This window comes from Tribolium madens, unplaced genomic scaffold (assembly GCF_015345945.1).
Source record: "Tribolium madens isolate multiple individuals breed KSU strain unplaced genomic scaffold, Tmad_KSU_1.1 Scaffold_97;HRSCAF=244;Tcas5.2_LG3a, whole genome shotgun sequence".
In the NCBI taxonomy this organism is placed as follows: Eukaryota; Metazoa; Arthropoda; class Insecta; order Coleoptera; family Tenebrionidae; genus Tribolium; species Tribolium madens.
Window position 1 is genome coordinate 13109644 of NW_025401069.1, and position 21327 is coordinate 13130970.

General features: G+C 31.5%; 1 protein-coding gene across 2 annotated transcripts in view; it reads right to left on the reverse strand.

Moving 5' to 3' along the window:
- Positions 1-20150, reverse strand: part of LOC123014272 (homeobox protein caupolican) — a 29500-nt gene extending 9350 nt beyond the window's left edge. Inside the window, exons 1-3 of one of the 2 annotated variants that reach the window (XM_044413300.1) lie at positions 20029-20150; positions 5447-5761; positions 408-517 (exon numbers count right to left, since the gene is read on the reverse strand). In XM_044413300.1, the coding sequence (XP_044269235.1) occupies positions 408-517; positions 5447-5761; positions 20029-20064 (461 nt within the window). In that variant the 5' untranslated portion in view covers positions 20065-20150. Of the gene's footprint in view, positions 1-407; positions 518-5446; positions 5762-15378; positions 15800-20028 lie in introns of those variants that run through there. The other variant, XM_044413299.1, reaches the window with a different exon arrangement.
- Positions 20151-21327: the final 1177 nt, after the last annotated feature.

The following is a 21327-nucleotide window of genomic DNA, read 5'->3' on the forward strand; positions in this document are numbered from 1 at the left end:
CGGCGGCGGTTAACGACCTTAAGCCAGGATATTTTTCAGTTGCATTAAATGGGTTTAAAAGTGGAGGTTGCATTTCAATTAAAAGAATCTAATCTGATATGTTTTATTCAATAGTTTGAGTGAGTGAGTGCTTTAGGGATTAGCGGAGGCGATAGCTGGGGTGTCCCACTCGTTATCACTCTAAATAATAAATGACATACGTCAGGGTGTTAGCCACGACCGGAGGATTCGTGGCCAACCCAAGACATTAACGCGCCGTTACTCACAGCGAAAAACCATCGATTTGGCATGAATCATTCCGGGACACGTGGACCCCATAAAACACATCCTCCAAAAGGAGAAAAAATTGCAAAAATATAAAAAATCTTTTGCAGAAAAAACAATTCCATTATGCCGAGATAACTCACCCATTAAATGGATATCCTGCAAAGGCGGTATCGTAGGGATGATAAACGGAAGGGTAGGGCCATGTCGCAGCCCCCGCTGCCAAGTTTTCTTTCAATTCTAAACCAGCAGCCTGAAAAAAATATAAAAGAACCATTGTTATGATGCGATAAGAGTGTTTTATATTATGTCAGTACTTGAAAATAAATTTATTATCAATTATTAAAGTGCTAATAAGTCATTATTTATAAAGCTGTCAACAATTATTTCAATGAAATGTGGCATTTTTATCGTTGTTTGGTCACTGCTTGTCTTGCCCTTTGAACTACATCACTAATTATATTATCGGAGAAAACAACGATTTTTTTCAAACCAATCTGATTCGAATCGATGAAAGTTATTAATAAATAATTTATCAATATTGTTGGGATTGCTAATTAAGTACCCCTTTCCGGGAATTGAATTTGTAAGTAATTGACTTAATGAATGAACGCAACTAGAAAACTTGTTTTGCTTTTAGCATTAAGTAGACTTATACATAAATGTGTAAAAGTAAATCGTTTGCAATAAAATTGCTAAAGGATGGTTATTTACACGAAGCGACTTAATTGCTTGAATTAAAGTTAATTTTTAAACAAATTTGTTTAATTTTGACATAAAAAGCAATGAGCGGAACTGGTAAGCAAGTCATCGCAGAATATGCAATTGATATTTCCATTCATATCTTAATGTGTTTCGCTAATTACGAAATTAAATTTCATATTTACTGGAATCGAATCTGCTTAATTCTTTGTTCTCATTTAACTCGTTGATAATTAAGAAATTGTGAAATGCGTTTTAATTTTTGTTAAAATTTTAATGAATTTTGTAAAACCACAAGATAATAGATCTGTCCGTAATATTATAGTTGAAACATTCAATCGACGAAATGCCTTTGCGTGTTTTCAACGGTACAACACTGTGGAATAGTGTCAATTTGCGTGTTACGTCAAAGTTAAGTCGCTAAATATTTATTTATCGAATGTTCTGCATATTTGATAATGTGTAAAAACTGCAAAAATTTGCTCTGCGTTATAATCCATGTTTCAAATGCCACTTGTAATTTATTCCGAGTTCGTGCTAGGCTTTTTTTAATCAATACCACCTGCCATGTGGCGAAATTTCAAGAAATAATTTAACTCAAATTTTCTGAACTAAAAATTCAAATTTTCTCACCAAAATCGGTTTTGTGGGTCTATTTGTAAACTATAACTTTTACAAATACAAACTGAGAAAAAAGTATAGTACTAAATGTGATATTTTTTTGACATCAAGTTTTTGGAAAATTCTTTTTATTTTAGAGTTTTGCAAAATTTATTGTTATAGTATATGTAGTATAATTTATGCTAAAAAACTTTTAATGGTAAACAAATATTTATATGATATTTTCATTCAAGAATAATCACACTTTTTGCTCACGCTGCATAATAATCATTACCCAAATCAATAAATAGAAAGGTTGAAAAAAGAAATAACTAAAAAAAGGTTAATTCAATGTTCCCTGTCTCTTCTTTTTACAGGTTCTTAAATATCGGTATGCAAAGTAAAAAAAAACTTGTGTATAGGAAAGTAAAATAACAAGAACAGTTGACGAATTCTCCAATTTAATAATATTTTACAGAACTATTTTTCAGGTTTTCTGAACAAACTTTTTTTACAAGTTTTTATTGGAGTTGTAGTTCTATATTTTCATGTGAATCTATCTGTATAAATGTTGAAAATTAAACTAAATTTCTATTTTTTTCTTGGATTTACACTTTCTCTGGAGTTTGGTTTTCGCGTTGTTTCCTCATCCTGTCTCTTGCACTCGATAATTATTTGTTTCTAATTAATCCTTTTTAAATCCGCTTATCTGTTGGAGCTCTCATCTAATTAATTTGTTGCGTGCCTAAGAAATCCCAATTAGCATCCATCTTCAACAACCGTTAATTATAAGTCAATAGCAGTACCTGTGTATAATTTTAAGTAAACAGAACGGTTTTATTCGTTTCATAATAAAAGAATAGAGCTTCCCGCGAGATATTCGTTCTGAATTAGTGACATAAAAGTGTAATTAAAGGATTCTCTTAAATGAATCTTGAGTCAGTGTGTGAGAACGGACAAAACGGAATAATTTAGTTAACATGACAGTTAAAATTTAATTATGTGTCCAAGCTCGCTCTATGAATATGAATGTGTTCATTGTAAATCTTGGCCCAAGGGATTAACCGCGAGAGGAGTCTTGTATATAAACACGCCTGAAGATTATACAAAATGAAATGTGTTTTGTCATAAATCAGGATTGGGACGTGTCTATATAACTTCATTACGGATTATTATATTAATCACGAGATGCTTGTGGTTTAACAATGGCCCTGACAGCTCTCCTCTTTATAGCCGTACGATGTGTTATGTGTTTAGCCTTTAAATTATTTTAAATGTTGTTCGTTACCTTGCTTTGACTGCTGTTAATCACACAGAATGTCTTGTTTGTGGTTGTATCAATAGAAAAAAATACTTGTCAACATTTTTGCTTGAAAAGGTAACGTTTCTACCACTGACACGTTTCGATAATTATTTCAGATGGAGGATAATGAGTTGGCAAAGTGGATATCAGGACATGTCTGCCACTAATCACCAACTCTAGTAAGGCTGCTGTTCGCCAATCAAACTTTCAAGAGAGAACACATGTTAACATGCTATTTGGATTGTCTTTAAACCCACTCTCTGGTATATTAATACTGTTTCATTTAGAACTTGTGTTGTGGTCAACCCGTTTTCGCTAGACATCACATCTAATAACAAACTACGATCCTAGATCCTGGAGGCAAAAGCTGATTTGTTTTTTAATTTTTTCCATGGTACAATTTTATAAATCAGTAACTTTTCAGTACATTGCTCACCGTTTTTGTAATCTTTTCTTGATAACAGATATTTTTTAGGTAGTGTTTTTTTAAAATGGTAAACTATTTTAAAAAATATAAGTTGGAAAGCGGTTTCAGAAATACAGGTGTGCCAGAACTCACACCCCAGAGAAAATTTTCAAGTAAGGTAAGATACCAAGAAAATGAAAAAAATGTCAAAAAATTTTGAGTTTGAGTTTTAGTTTTTGACATTTGACATTTTTTTATATCTATTTAATGATACTGATGATCTTGTATATTTTTTTTACAATTATTTTGTAAAGGGTCAAAAAATTTTCCAATAAAAGCCACAAATAACATTGAACAGAGTTACAATTTAGGATACAGCTTCCATGTTTCCTCTTTTAATAGCCTATAGCAAAAAAACTTTGAAAATTATTTTTCCAGCAGAAATAAATAGAGTCAAAGTGCAAACTTTAAACCCTCATAACTTCGAAATTTTTATAGATAAATTTTTTTTAACATTTTTTTCCATGTTCCTGGAATCTTACCTTATATGACATTTTTCTCTGGGGCGCGAGTTCTGGCGCACCCTGTATAAAGACTCGAAAACTACGTAAATTTTATTTATAATTTGAAAAAAAGTTGATAAACACACTTTGAAGAACTCTTTTTATTCTCATTACACATTGAAACTTTTCTTTTTTTTAATAAAATTTAAAGTTTGGAGTTTGCAAAGTTAAAAAAAATGGGAGAACAACAGTTATTATTGACTTCCATAATTTTTATGGGATTTATTTATTTATTTTTATTACAAAAACATTTTTGAATTTGTCAAAATATTTTTTTTTAACTTTTTCAAATTTTGAATGTGTTTTGATTGGAGAAAAAATGGTAAAAATTGTGATTTATGCACCATTCTGTACAGGAGTTTAAAATAATGTGCTGAAAGAGTACATAGATTCAATAAAAAAATTTCACTTAAAAAAATTGGGACAAATTTCAATTTTCGGAAAAAACAGTTATTGCTTTTGAAAATTTCTAAATTATTATGAGATTTTTCCTTTCTTCCTTAATGTTATTTTGACTTTCTTTAAAATGCAATCTCAAAAAAAACATTTTTTGTATTTTAAACGAGAGTAAAATAAGAATAAAGAAAATTTGCTGCCTTAAACTGCTGTCTATAAACACCATAGTGTTAATTACTGTTAAAAGTTAAGTTACTATTGAGTTATAGAAAACGAAAATTTTATAATGTTTTCAAATTTTTATCTTGAACCTCTAAACATAGTACACAATTCATTCCAAATTTGGGTTACAATAGTAGTTACCTAAAACTAACAGAAAATTTCATTTTCTCACTAGATTTTGAACAGGGAAAAAATTGGGTTAGTTACTGAAAACTCGCTTTGAATTACATTTTGTCCACATTACCAATGATAAATCATGATTCATTTAAAGTGCTGTGACATTGTGCTTATGTATTATTTATCTAATTACCAACTTTGAATAACACCAAACTATTTAATCAATTTTGTTACTGTTTATTTTACAACCGTTGACTGTCCGATTAATTTACAACCTAAAAGTCACGTCAACTTATTCAAACATTAAAAATTTTTTTACACAACATTTATCTCAGTGTAACAACACGCCACATAAAAATAACTCAATGACAGAGTTTGTAATAAGATTTAGAAGTCCAACAAATAGGTTAATCGCGGTATTAACTAGCGAACAAATTAATCTTAGTAACACTACGTCGCACTGTAACGCTGCATTATTCAAAAATAAATAATAAATCACAATTATGTGTTTCAAAACTACGTAAATTAAATTGGAAATGAAGCGAATATTGCAAAATTACCATTTCGTGTCCTTATTATTAATAACACTAATTTAAATGTGGTATTCTTGTTCGCAGATATGATTTACATTGAATCGCCGAAAATTATGTTAATTATTAATTACCATACAAAAGTAGGAATCATAAGACAACAGTTATTAAGTTGTCCACTTTTGACCCAATTCCAAACTTTCCATCACGGTGATAGAAATATAGAAATATTTTAAAACATCCATTAGTGGCACATTTACGACAAGTGGTAATAAATTTAATCGAGTGAATTAAGTTTAGTGGCGACATTTTTCCATAAATTTGTGGCAGCTGTCTGACTTACCGTTGAAGTGTAGAAGGGGGCCTGATCGGCCCCCAATGCGGGGAAATACGCCGCCATTCCTTCGGGATAGGGCGCGCTGTACATGGAGAGGGCCGGAAGTCCGGGTACTCCCCCGGCTAATCTTTGATATCCTAAAAGTTCATACTGACACGAGCACACACTTTGGCCGGTTAGCGGATCAGTGAATAAAGGTCTGCCGGTATCACAGCATCTTTGAGACGGAGCGGGCGGACTTCCCGGTGTTGGGGCCGAAGAGGTTACTGCCATGCTTGAAGGAGGAGGTGAAGGCTGACTAGGTCCCGACGATACTGCACTCTGCAACAATATTCTCAACTCAGAATTTTTATCCAAAGCGGAAATCTAACAGATATGACTAGAATTGTAGCACGCATTGAGATTCCACGAAAATAAATACAGGGTGTTTCACATAATTTTACGAGGCCTGCGTCTGTAAGATGCAATCAATAATACATATTCCGATACGAACTCGATTACAAATTTTGAAAAATTGGATGATCTTCTCTAGTTTGTTCACCCTTTCAAATATTACAACGTTTTTAGTTAGTTAGTAATTAAGATAGATAAACTACAATCATATTCATGTCGTCTCTTGAAAGAACAAATGATAATTGTTTCTAAAAAACTGCAGTTTATGACTATTAATGAAACAGTGATTAGTTTGACAACTACTGTCATGGGTTTCCAAAAATTAAATAATTAAATGTGTATTTTTTGTATCCAGTGTTCTGTGACTTTTGTATATTTGGGTGCGTACACCCTGTACATGAAACTCAAAATCGATCAGTACTGAGAACAAGGGCGGATCCAAGAATTAATTTTAGGGGAGGGCTATCTAAAAATTTTTAGAATGATGAGGGTATACAGTGGGCGCCAAAATTATTGAATAATCTTATTTATTAAAACTGAGAAAATTTTGTTTTGGAAAAATGCTCGAAGAGGTCAGTTTTCTTTTTAAAAAATACAAAATTTTTAACTTGATTTAAAACTGTATCTTTCTTTTTTATTGATATTATTTCAATTATTGGATAATTTTTTTTTGAAAAACTCTATGTAATACATAATATTTTGGTGTTGCCATTTCGACAATTAAAAAATCTATCGAATTCGCGAAAAAAATTAGGGGTTTTTATTAAAAAAAAATGTCGCTGCCGTCATTACCCAAAAACCAAAAAGTGTAGAATTTTAAACAAGTTGAAAATTGTGTATAAGGTGTTCTAGCGAGTTCATTAGATACCTAAGATGTGGTCCAAAGAAAATTGCAATTGATGATTTCTTTTTAAATTGGTAAAAACTAAGTAAGTATCGAGAGATCAAGATAATTTGTCCTTGTATTCGAAAACGTATGTCGGTGAAACATCAAATAAAATGACAAGTGGAAAGGTAATATCCCCTGATCAAAAAGATAACTAAATTTATGATCTACCTTTAAAAAAGAATGGTCTTATTATTATACGTCGGCGACTAATTCCAGCCCATTTTGCCGTTTTCGACTTGTCATTTTATTTGACGTTTCACGTGCAGTTAGTTCAAAAACAGACATATGTACAGTTGCGGAATTAAAAATTCGGGCAGTACCTATTTTTCTGTCACTTTAAAAAATTCACTGTAATCTACCTTTTACTGTCATCATGACTGACATTTGACAATTAAACTTATTTTTATTTGTTGTTAAATTTGTTAATTAAACAATTTGTCTGTCTTAGGAAATTTATTAATTGAACTAAGTGTAATTAAATCATCGCTTTGATCTGCTGGCCACCCGTTATTGCCACAAGTCACTATTTTTGAAAGTAAATAAGCCAAAATGACATAAATATGACAAGAGTAAAAAATGAAGTTATTAATATAATGGTTGTTTTAGAGTTTACATTATGAAAATGACAGTACTGCCCAAAATTTTAATTCCGCAACTGTACGTTTTCGGATCCAAAAATGACTCGATTACAAATTATATATATTATATATAATATATGTATGATTTGTATTAATAAGTGTCATTTAAAAAAATTCTAATGTTTTTATTTAAAAAAAAACTTTAGATCATAAGGTTTTCATTATAAAATTTAAAAATAAAAAATTGAAGCTTTTGGTGGCAAGTTTGGGGAAGGCCCTGGCCCCCTGGGCCCCTCCCCTGGATCCGCCCTTGACTGAGAAACCATTATGTGTTTCAAATTGTGTATTCAGCATTTGGAAATAAAGAACAAAATTCTTGAATGTAGCTTAAAAATTCATAGTAACCTCGGAACGTTTGAATTCCAGTTGTAAGAAACAGTGGCGTAGCCTTAAACACATTTTTTTTAAAGAAATTTCACATTTTCATTTTTAAAAAGTATTTTTAGAGCATTCTTAATTGCAATCATATTTAATGTTTGAAAAAGTAAAGTAACTGAGAACTTGATTCGGATTTGTTTAGTCCTGAATTATACAGAATGAGCCTTTTCTTTCTACTGAGTTAGAATAACAAAGTTATAATTACAGATTTGCTGATTTCAAGTAAAGCAAAAACTTTTTTTCCTTTGCAGTTTTGGCGTAAAATCAAAGATCAAAATTTTTTCCTCTTACTTTATATCTTACTTTATATGGTATTTTTTAGGGCGCGAGTTCTGGCACACCCTGTATTTTATTTCACCTTTTCTAAATCGATAATGGCAAACTAAAATTTCATTGCCACCTTTACACAAAAGTAAATTTTTGGCAAAAGTTTGGAATGTTTGGACGCATCAAGACGCTAGCCAGCATCTTGAGGTCATATCAGGAGAATCGGAGGGTTGTTTAATCATACGACTGTAAAGGGGCGCAAAAAATGGTAAACGTGAAATTGTGTAATATTCGAATTATTTCCGGAACAAAAACTTTTTACAAGAAAACTTTTACGAAATAGTTTTTTTTTGAGGGAATTATTACAATAACGAATCAGTCTTAGCCAAGATCCCGTACGAGTTAATTCAATTGTAATAATTGTCCGAATAAATTACTTATTTTGTGATTCAGTGCGAAATTGTGTAGAAATCGGGGCTGTATTATCAGTGCGTGCGTGTTGGGTATTTTCAAGTGCCTAATAGACATTTAGTAGTGCGCAATTTTTAAAATTACCAATGGGGAAAATAGAGGAAGCAATCGTGCTACAAGGATCTGGATTAAAGGGTAAGTTAACAATACCTTTTATTTTTTTTTAGAAAAATAACATTTAATTTTATTTAATATTTTCAACTGATTTTGTGTTTCTTTATTTTCAGTAGGTCCGTTTAAGAAGCAGAGTAGCAGAAAAAGATGCCATATAAGGTAGTGCATATTATGAATATAAATTAATTGTCTTTTAATAAAATTTTTAACTTAAAACACGTCAACTGTATGTACTTTGTTTAATAAACGAATCAAAAACATTAAAAAATATTAAACTAAACCGGGTGCTGAAAACAGCCCAATATCTCTATAACAAATTTCATCGTAGAGCACTTTAGCTGATCACATTGTAAATTTTTAAATCTAAAAAACATAAGTCAATAGTTTTTGAAATTAAAAGTTGATAATTTTACATAACATGAGTACTTTCGGAACACTTGAAAAATCAAAGAGCAACGCCTGAAACCTTTCAAACATCTTATTATTTGAAAAACTAGTTTGAAAAAATTAGGGAATCAAAAAAAATATTTTTTTTCAAAATTTGTCATTTGATCGAAATGTTGGGATTTTCCAATTTTTTTTTTCAAAATTTTGGTTTGTTTCAAGTAACCGGAGCACGACTCCGGGCAGTAGCCCCTTTACAGTTTCTTAAAAATGTATTGGAGTGAGTTGTGTTGTCGCACAACGAGGTTTATAAATATATGATTTGTTTAAATCTAAAATGCAGATTTAAAAATGAACTAAAAACCACTAATTAAACACTGTAGTTAATTTATTATGTTTCATCAACGCAATATATTTAAATATTTTTTGCCAATAAAATCTCCTAGTTATGCACATAAAATCGCTTGTTTATGTACCGAAACAAATTATTCTTCCACCAAGTTTATTTAATTACAAGCTAATGTACGAGCCTTGCTACTGTATGGATTGCTAATTAACATAATTACAAGTTTTACAAAAACGATACTAATATCACCACTCAACAAACTCGCTGTTTATTTTCACATTCCTTTTGAGGCAAAATTTCCGATCAAATTTTTTGCAGTTTGTTTAGTTTTTACCGCCGTGGGAACGACTTGAAAATTTCATCAATAAATTAATAAATGCATTATGGGCGGAGGGTAGCGCGAGAGCGAGAGGGGCATGCAAAGTACGCCAAGCCCAAAAAGCAGATTTATTTTTAATAATGGCGAACGAATACGAGATCGCATGAGTGCACATCCCCGGGGTAAATAAATAATGCGGTTATTACAGCTCACTGAGTATCACACAGTACCGAGTTGAGGCGCAACCGACACGCCATTTTGACTCTTGTAACGTTTAGTCATAAAGGCGCAAATCATAAAGCAAACACCGAATAACACGTTAGTGTAATTTGAGATAATTTAACGTCTACTCTCATCCAGTTGGGTAAGATGCTTTAGGGTAGATAGGATGACGCTTTAACGATAGGTGAAAGGGAGAGTTGAGGGGAGATTTTGCACAATCGACAAAGCCCGCCTTCGAATAATAGGACACAACGATATTTCAAATGGAACTGTTTTGGGAGTTATTAGGACCTCTTCAGCACGACAGCTGCTGAATTAAAAACATTACCTTTTAGTACAAACTTTTCAAAAACAACTAAAAACACAAAAAAACGGTCATAAATAAATCAGTTTGGTTTTTGCTAGTGAAAGATTTAGAATTATTTTTTCAAAAATTGGTATTGATTTAAGTGTTAAGAGACAATTTCTCACTTGTTTGGCTTACTTTTCAACTTTTTTCGAAAACATTTATCGAAAAATAGTTACCTTTTGTGAGAAACAATAGTACAAAATGGTAAAATAAATAACCAGTTTTTGTTTGAATTAGTGTCATTTATGGATGTTTCTAAGACAGCTTATACAGGGTGCGCCAGAACTCGGGCCCCAGAGAAAATTTTCAAATAAGGTAAGATACCAGGAACAAATATTTAAAAAATTCAAAAATTTTGACATTTATTTTTTGACATTTGACATTTTTTTATATCTATTTAATGATACTGATGATATATTTTTTTTTACAATTTTTTAGTAAAGCGACAAAAATTTTGCCAATAAAAGCCACAAATAACATTGTACAGAGTTACAATTTAGGATACAGCTTCCTTGTTTCCTTTTTTAATAGCCTATAGCAAAAAAACTTGGAAAATTATTTTTCCAACAGAAATAAATAGAGTCAAAGTGCAAACTTTAAACCCTCATAACTTCGAAATTTTTATAGATACAATTTTTTTTAACATTTTTTCCATCTTATATGGTATTTTTCTCTGGGGCGCGAGTTCTGGCGCATCCTATGTAACTTTGATTTTAATTTTCTTATTCTGCAAAGAAGTTTTACTTTTGTCTTGACTTTTATTGAGAAACAAAGAAAGATTTTCATTTATCACAATCATCCTTCTACCTGGATATTCTTCCCCCTCTGTCTTCAAAACCCCAAAAAAATCAGACATTTTTAGAAGTATCTAATTTGTTTTCAAGTAAAAAACGAATACATTTTAATTAATGAGAAACTTTGTTCTGGTTTCATAAGTAATTCGTTCTATATTTTAATCAGTAACAAATTAAAATTAGATTCAACAAATTTTTGCGATTCTCATCCTGCTCTTCCATTGGTACGATGTAAAAATCTAAATTTTCTTCATTGTAAACAAATTTATCACTCTCTTCCCAACAAAAAGCATCAAGCAACAAAAAAAATCAAGATGTTTAAAGAAAATTTTAACGATTGAATACTATTTATAGTGTTTTTTGAGACACTTTCTCGAGTTAATCATCAGTCGAATTCCTTTCTAAATTATCAACCCACATAATCGCGTGAGAGTCGAAAAGTACTCCTCCAGTGTCATAATTCACGAAACACGTATAAATTTAGTTATGGTAACGCGTTTCAAACTACAGATCAAACGGTAGCAATGATTTATCGCTGAATTATACACTAGGCCATGATCGAAAAAATGCTCTTATGGGCATGATTTAGGATCAGTGACATTTATTCGATTTTATTTTGTAAAATTTAATTCTTTGTCCAACATTTCACACTTTTATATAAAATTCATGCGTGTGTTTATTTGTATAAAATATTTGAATTATATTAGATTACACTGTTTTATCCTTATTAACATTATTTATAGCTTCCTCTGGCTAAGAAAGCATACATAATGTGTTTAGAATGAATTATTCAAATTTTTAATTTAACTGGAAGGGAACTTAATAAAGTCGTAGCTTCAATGGTTTACCTTGGTAGGAGTCTAGACTTTGATGGCAATCAATATTCATGTACGAATTCTTGCATTTGACACACTTATTTTACCACCAATTGAAGATCCCTCAAACTCATTTACAAAAAAATACCATTTTCAAACAAACCGCTAATTAATCGTTTTTTTATTTAAATGGCAAGAACTTGATAATTATAAGCGACGGATACATATTTGTAATGAGGTTTCACACTACATTAATTTAATTATATGTATGTAGTGATCAGCAAATGATCACTTGTTTTTTTTAAGAAAAATTTCAAAAAACCACACAGCGTGACACGCGATTAAATTTGCAAATGTATTCTTCATATTTACATTATTACATTTTTATTGTTTCGCTTGTATTACTTGTGTAAATAGCATTTTTCGTTATGTTTCACAGTTAGTTTAAATAAAAATGTCTTATCAAGTCTTGTTTCAGTTATGAAATTAACATATCTGTTGTGAATTTTTAATTTTGAAGCGCAAACAATGGGAATAACATCACATCAGTTTTAATTTATTTTTACATTTATCATCCGATGGAACGTTTGCATTAAATATGTAAAAAGTTTTTTTATTTGTGTGAATTTGAATTTTCCCATTTCGGGAAAAATAAATTGCAATAATTTTCAGTGGCATTGACACGTGCCAGATATTCGGCATTGCTAATATTAATGAGCGCTTAAAACCGCATATAATTATCTAAATTTTGCGAATTTCGGAGACAAGATTTAGTGTCTCATAGAAAAGCAATAAAAAGCAAGCTTTGTGGCCCTTTTTCCCGTCCTCGGCATTAAATATAATTCAGCAGATGGTTGAACCCTCCGTTAGTAACGCCGAATTTCACCCATCAAAATAAATATTAAATCGTTATAAATCACACTGTATACGAGGGGGCCCATGATCGATTGTTTTTGGGCATATTTCGTGGATTTGATTGTTCTGGGTGAGTCGTTGGGTCACCATCACATGTGCGACGGTAAAAAGCGTCCCCGAAGAATTAATCAAGAACAAGTTTGGAAAACTGCTCGCGATCATAAATATTGAATGCAATGTGGAACGTTTTTATATTTTAATTAATGGTAACAAGGACGTTTTATAACAAAATGATAATTAATTTTAAAACTGTCTACGTGACATGGTATTAGTGATGACTCGGCTGTAACCCAGTGGTAACTTTGTTGTTACATTAATTGCTACCGTTTTTCTTGCATTTAATTAATCTAAAATGAAAATGAACTCGCTTTACAGTTGGCTTTAATTAGGGATTTTTTTCCGTTGCCAAACATGGACGTGGAAAAAATTCATCGAAAATTGTGTTATTTACTACTTAAAACGGTTGCAATCAGTGTTACAACTAACCAAACTAATAGCCGATAATTAATGCTACATTTATTACACGGATTTATATTTATTGACTTACTTATAAATCATTATAATCCGCAAATTTATTAGTAGCTTGATTGGATTTGAAGCACGCACGCACATTAATATTAATTCTCCTTTTTCTACACCATGTCAATAAAAAACTATTTGTTCAGTGTTGTTGTCTCAAGACAAATAAATTTAAATAAAAGCGACAAGCGTGAGGTAAACACCACTTTACATCCATGTTTAGTATCTAACCACGTACTAAAAATCATTGAATAAAATTACCACTAGCTCACGTCTTAACTAATTCAAAATCAAACAAATTAATTTTTCGGTCAAATTATGCGTTTTCCCGCTTTCGTACTAAGAACAATATATCAACGTGAGCTTATCGGCATTTTGATCACAGGAAATGCTTTTTAAACGCCCTGCTTACAATAATACTTGACGTGTAACCTAACTCGCCACAGCTGTATTTCTTTAATTCCCTTCTGTTCTAATTAATCAAAATTTTGCAAATTTCGAACCGCTCTTGTAGGCGTTTAGTGGAAAGAATTAAAAGGCGTTTTCCATCTGACTCATCAACTTCTATTAACGAAACCACCTACTCTTTCCAGTTGAGATAAACACTTGCCAACGATACGGTTGATACGGTTTTTTCTCACAAGTGTTTACAGGCGCAAGTCTTTGTTAACCTAATTATCACTAGTTAAAAAATATCAACAAAGTAATTTTGATTTTAATTGCAAGGAGTTGGCAGTTTTTCTTAACACCTTCATTTGCACCAAATTATCAAAAAACAAACTAAAACAAAAGCTCGACTATCAAGGAAATTTTTGTACCTCAAAATTGCTGGTTTTGTTCAAATTTGCACACAAAATTGCAATTGATAAAATTTACATTTACATAAAACTGCATTTTGATGAGATAGAATTTTAATCAGTTATAAAATTTGTTTAATGATATACAGGGTGAGTCACAAAGAATATTTTTTAGCTTTATATCAAAAATTATATCTACACAAAGATTAGCGTTTGTATCTATTTTTTTCTACTAGACCACTTCTTTTTATTACACATCAAATTAACGAAATCGAGAGAAGTCATTTAGTGAAACTTTCAACATATCTACAAGGTGCGCCAGAACTCGTGCCTCAGAGAAAAATGTAAGGTAAGATACCAGGAACATGGAAAAAATGTTTAAAAAAATCTATCTATAAAAATTTCGAAGTCGCACTTTGACTCTAGTTATTTCTATTAGAACAATATTTTTTCAAGTTTTTTGCTACAGGTTATTAGAAAAAGAAACAAAGAAGCTGTATCCTAAATTGTAACTTTGTTTAATGCTGTTTGTGGCTTTCATTGGAAAAATTTTTGTATCTTTACCAATTAATTATAAAAAAGCATATACCTATACAAGATTATCAGTATCATTTAATAGTATCATTTAATATCAGTATCATTTAATAATCAGTATCATTAAATAGATATAGAACATGTCAAATGTCAATAAATAAATGTCAAAATTTTTTGACAGATAGAATTTTTAAAACATTTTTTCCATGTTCCTGGTATCTTATCTTACTTGAAATTTTTCTATGGGGCGCGAGTTTTGACACACCCTGTATGTTGTAAAATCTATATTTTAAGACTTCTTGTAGATACGAAACTTAAAAAAACTTCAATTGCATGGGTATACCTTTTTAGACCTTTTTGTTTAAATTAAAAACTAGATATGCTGTATTTCTTCTTTCTTTGTAAAGTTTAATTTTTCTTACATTTTTCAATAGAGTAAATTAAATAAAAAATACGGTAACTTTAATTGTTAGATTTTGGTTTTGTCATTGATTAGACAATGACAGTTTAAATTCGTAATAGACGTATTATTGTAGTTGGTGGTATTTGCGTGAAATTTGTCGTTTGAGGGAATCCCCCGGCGGTTAGTTGTAGAGATTTCGAAGTTTGCAAGGAAGAGTCGTCCCGATGCAAATTTATGTAAAGCTGAGTAGTTGTGTTAATTTGGTGTGGTCCGGGTCGACTTAAGTGCGTTGGTATTAAGGTCATTGTTAGGTGTAATTAGTAGTAGCGTAGTAGTAGGTGGCGTTGTGGGGTTATGCGCAGACACCCCGTGAGAAGAGAAAATGTTGTACCTGAGTATTCGGCGATGCTCGGAAGCCAAACTGGGACATGGTGTGTGTCCCAGTCGCTGCTGCACTCACTGAGTCGTCGCCAAAGGAAGCATGGCTTCCTGCACACCCGCACTAGCACACTGCAATAATATAAATAGGTAATAATAGTGTTGGAGGTCCTCCTCACACGTATGTCGTCGTCCACATCGCCACGTGTCCGCGTCGCGAAAAATTCGGTAGCGGCGCTACCGTAACGTCGGTGCACCAGGTGATAATTGCGGTCGGCTTGGTCTTCTTTCAGTCGGATTTTTGCGAGTCTGCCCAGTGGGTGGAGCGGAGTGGGGCAGTGGGAGGGGGCTGCGGTCGGCGTCTCCGACGAGTCCTGTTTTTGCCACCGACAGAACGCGACTACTGATGTCACGGAATTCTTTTAACGGCGACAAATTGTCGCGATCACACAACACAAGCGCAGTAGTCGCGGCGATCCGTTAAAAATTGTCGCGAGTGGGGACTGAACGCTCTTTCTGAGATACATTTTTGTGGCCTCCCCTCGGCGACCGATTCATCCACCACCACTAAAAATCGCGCCCTACTTCTTTTTCTGTCCCCTCCTGTGGCGCATTTTTCCCCTCTGGAGGGCGAGCCGCCGGCGGATTGAAGAGCAACAAGCTCCGCCTTCTCGTCTCGCCCAATCCCAACGACCGCGTGATGAATCGACCGCGTGCAAAGCACACACAAACCGTCGTGGTGTGTTTGCACCTACAGACAACGCCGGACCGCCGCCGAAAACGACGATGCCGCCGCCACCGCCACCAAAGACATACGTCAACTTGTTCACAACATTCACATACACTTGTTTTCTTACACTTTACACACACTTAAATTCTAACATTACAATTTTAAATAAAAAGTGATACCTTTCCCCCCGACTTACCCTAATTATCTACACTTGTTTCAAACTGATGTTGCAGCAGCGAACTCTGAACTGCTTGAAAACTAATTAACTCACCAAGTGATTTCTTAAGTATGTAACTCATTTATAATAAAATAATAGTTAAATATTTTTTATGTTATATTGATTCAGAATTTTTTATTAAAATAAATTCCTCATGTAAAATTTTTATTAATATTATACACTTTAACAATTTTTGCAAATACATTAAAGTCATTCATCACTAATTTTAAAATACAGGGCTGTTCAAAGAGTCGCGTACCAACTCTATGAAAGGTGATGATTAAAAAAATGTTTACCCTACAAGATGATTTTAATAGTTGTACAGAAATTTTAAGAGGTGATAGTACTTTGAGGTTTGAAGAAGTCAAAATAATTGGTTTATACAAATGTTTATAATTTTCAGAACTTGCGTCTCAGATAAAAATTTAATGTAGGTAAAATGGAAATCACAAAAAATTTTATCTGTCAAAATATTTTAACATTAAGTTTTTGTCATTCGACTTTTTTCATGTCTGTTTAATGTTATTGATGGTCTTGTTTAGATCTTTTTATAATTACCCAGTAAAGTACAAAAATTTTGCCAATAAAAACCACAAATAACAGTAAACATAGTTACAATTCAGAATACAGCTTTTTTGTTTCCTCTTCTAATACAGGTAAAATACGTTCACAGAAAAACATGTAAAATTTGAAATTTTTATAGATAGAACTTTTTTAACATTTTTTCCATGTTATCTCACTTGGCAATCAATATTCTTTAGAGCATGAGATTCACTCTGTTTAGAGTGCAACCTCCAATTTAACGTCAGAAAATTTGTCAAAAAATTCAATATAAACTAAATTTGCATCTTTTTAGTACCTACTATATTTCAAACTTTACAATGCTAATAGCCATTAATATTGAGGTTGTACCTAATGCTCCTTTTAGCTCGTTTTTTTTAACATTGTAATCACTTTTTAATCACAAAATAAATTTGTAGTTTCAAAATTTTTAAATACAACTTTTCAAGACTTTTCTTGTAATCAACATATGCTTAGTAATAAAGTTTTAGTGAGATAATTTTTTTTTATACTCCTAATAGATAATAAGAGAGCTGTCTTTTTACAAAAATTGAATGTCTCACAAAATGCAAAGTAATATTACCCACTATTTGGAATGTTGTTTAATAAACAATGTGTTTTCAGACAATAACCATTGTCTGAAATTATTTAAAAAATATTGTATTTTTATACAAAACGAAAATTAACCAGCTTTCTACAAATTTTTACATTTGAATATGTATTTGTATATCATTTTTGTTATAATTATTGCTTATTATTAAAACTTTTCAGCTAAAAGGTATTCCAACTTTTATTTAGAATAAAAAGAAAATCCAAATGAATGTTATTAGCAATCTTTAATGTACCTAATTATGCATCATCCATATTAACAAAGATTTTCTTATTCCTGATTATCTATAAATTATGATAATTATTTTACTACTGCAAATTTAAATCTCATTTTGTCTAAATTATTTTTTTTATTTATCTTACATATTATTTAGAAAATATATTCGTTTTTGTACAAGATATCAGAATTTATTTTTAGAAAAAAAATGTTTAATTGCATGTAACAATTTGTGGTTAAACTACTCCTAACACTATACTAAATATAGGTAAGTATACAAAAAAAGTACATTAACCACACAATTTCTAACCACTAAATATAACATCTACCTTCTGATATTACCTTGATTTATGCAATAACTTAATATTTTATTAAATCTAATGTTTTAAATTTTTAACTTTTCACCGAAATTTGATATAGTATTGAAAATAGTGAAATAATTGAGTTTTTGAATTATGTTTTTTTGCTGAATTTTATACGAATCGTAGTTGAGTGTATTATAATGAAAAACATTGTTTGAAGTACTTACATGTTTTATTAATGTTTCTTTGCATTTTGAAAATAAATTCTATTTATGTTTCTTGAAATATTTTATAAACAGAACCGATTTTTCAACTAAAATCAAAAATGCATTCATATTTTCAGTAGACGTTTTTGAACTTTTTGTATAGACATTTCAATCTTTACTCATTGTGCTCAATTTCATTTTTTTTTTTTCTATAGGAGTAAAACATCTGCCAAGTCATGCATTTGTTTATCTTCGTTGCGATGAATGTTTATCCTTGCAGCAAGTGCAGCACGGCTGAATGAGCGCTCTTGTTGCGTTAATTAAAAACAATATCAAGACATTCTCCGTAATGGAGTCAAACCGTTTGTACAGCAGCGTCGGCATCTCTCTTTTATCGAACGAAATAAACAAACACAAGAATAATCTCTGAAACGGTTTCACCGTACGTGAGAAACACAGATTAAGACTCTTTGCATTAATAAATAAGTTGCGTCGATATCCGCCGCGATAGCAGCAGCACCGTACAAGATTGGAGGAGGAGGGGGCAAAGTGCCCAGAATGGGGGTACACTTTTTGTTCTCAGCTAGTTAGCAGAACCGCCGCTTAGCGTCGTACGCTAGAACAAGTCGACACGCTCTCGAACTTGATAGAACAATGTCAGATGTGCGATCTACTTCATGCTCAAGTTTTAACATTAATCTTTGGAAGATTGATGAGCTCGAGCTGAAAACGAATTTTCGCTTGACATTAACAGGATACGAGGCGACGCTGAGACGAAAATAGGAGCGTTTATGATTTGTAAAGTAGGCAACCAAAAAAACGATGGAACACGTGGATGAGCGCACGTGGATCCTTACTACGCAAACTGCTTGATTTCATTTCTTATTCGATTATTCAATAAACAGCTAATTACAGTCCATTTTAATACAAAAACATTATTTATAAATGTAACATTGGTGGGTTTACAAGTACACTTTTTCCAGATTCTTGTTTTACACTTTCCGTAAAATTAATTTTCTGTTAAGTACACAGAGTGGTAGCTGTTGAATTTCCATGGCCAAATCTTATAAAGTTTATCAACAAAATACTAGGCTATAAAAATGATAAAAAATCAATAAAACCTTTGAATTTAGGTATTTTATTTATTAATTTTTCTCATTATTGAAAAAAAACCAAAAAACTCTGAAACAGATTAACAATATTTACGAGCGATTAGGCCCTAGAGAGCTATTGTAAAAATGATAAACGAACTAGAAAGCATTTTCGCTGATTGTCTTCTCAAATGTTTGTTTTTTAAAAAGAAGTTAGAAATGAAATATTGTCGCAACAATATCGACAAGCGATTCAGCAGATGTGAATGTGAGACGAAAAGTGCGTATCGATTTTGACTAGTGACACTGATATTTACATCCAACAATCCTAAAACCCTTTTGTGTTGAGTGTAAACACGAAAGAAACTTTTGAAACTTATTTTTCGTTACTCGATTTATGTTTTTTAGTTTGAAAACTCAAAACACATGATTTTTAGTGTAGATAAATCACAGCCTACAAATAAGCTCTTTTTTTCTGATATCAAATTACAATTTTATAAACAAAGTAAATGGATTAGCTGCTTCTTTACAATACAAGTAATAATACAAAATGGCTCAATTTATAAAACATTAAACAATCAAGAGTAAAACCGTTGTTATTGTTTTCCAAAAAAAATAAAACGTTCATAATTAAATAATAATTTGGAAAAATTATCAAACTCATGATTTTATTTAGAAATATATTTAGAGATTTATTTGGAAAATTTGAAAATAAGATTTAAAAAAGTACCTTCTTTGGTTTGATTTCCCTGTTGGGTAGTACCATCCTCGTCAAATTGTCTCATATTAATTCTCAAGAACTATAACAATTTTACTCGGAACAAAGCACTTGCGTCCACATGAATGTAAAACAATAAACTGCTTCGTTATAATCAACCATGCAGGTACTTAATCATGCGATAATAAGTGCTAATAACCTTATAGGTTACCGCTACTATGTATATCATTACTGTTTCAATTTTCAGTGTGTCAACTAATATGAAATATTAATACCCATTGTAGTTTACATTGCATTTCAATGTAAACAAATGGAAAGTTTGTAAAATGCAAAAGAAATCATTGTTTAGTTATTTTTATTGTGTCAATTAAAATTTAACAGTGTGTCACTTAGTAACCTGTATTAATTTGGAATAAATTAAATGTGATTATCTTTTATCATAAAAGTTTTAAATGTAAACAATATGTGACTGGATCTCGGTTGTTTCACTCATGTTTCGTTGATTACTAAATAAGGTAACCCGCTCTCTAATGATACTGTTCCAAACACTGTAACGAAGTACACGCTCTGTAAATAATGGACAGCTCACGATTTAAAGTTAGGATTCCAGGTTAAATGTAAAAGGGAATCAAGAGAATCTAAACATGGTACAAGTTCAGCATGGGACGTCTATTTTTTTTAAACATAACTAAAGTGTAGTGGAGTCGGATCTGGACCAATGAGAGTGGAGTCGAGGGCAATGGGAGGCCTCTTCTCATTAGGATGCACTTTCTGTAAACGCCTCTTTCTGATTACACGTCAGGTGTGACTGATTACCTGGACTCAGCGCCGGAAGTACACGGGGATCTAGTACTGGTTCTGATAATCCGGTTTTCAGATTTGTTTCAGCGGAGAGATGTGTGAAAGGCTGCCTATAAGTGGAAGGCATTTTACTGACAAAACCAAAAACCAACAGTTTTCAAGATTTTTGGAGTTGGTGATAAAAAATAATAAAGCTTGCAAATAGGTTTTCCACAAATTAACAGAAATTTAGAAAATTTTTGGCTCAAATTTCTTAATTGTGATTTTGCAATAATATACTTCCAGAAATAGAAATTAAAAAGTTCCAAGATTCCAAAAAACTAGCATACACTTTATTTGTTTTTAAACGAGTACTCGTATTTTCTCAATTTTAGTCTCTGGTTTCGAATTTCTAGAAAATCAAAAATTGTTATACTTTGCAGCTTCAGATCAACAATATTTACGAACTGGAGTACATATTTATTTTCAATTTAAATTTTTTTTTTGGTAAAATACGATTTTTTTTGATAA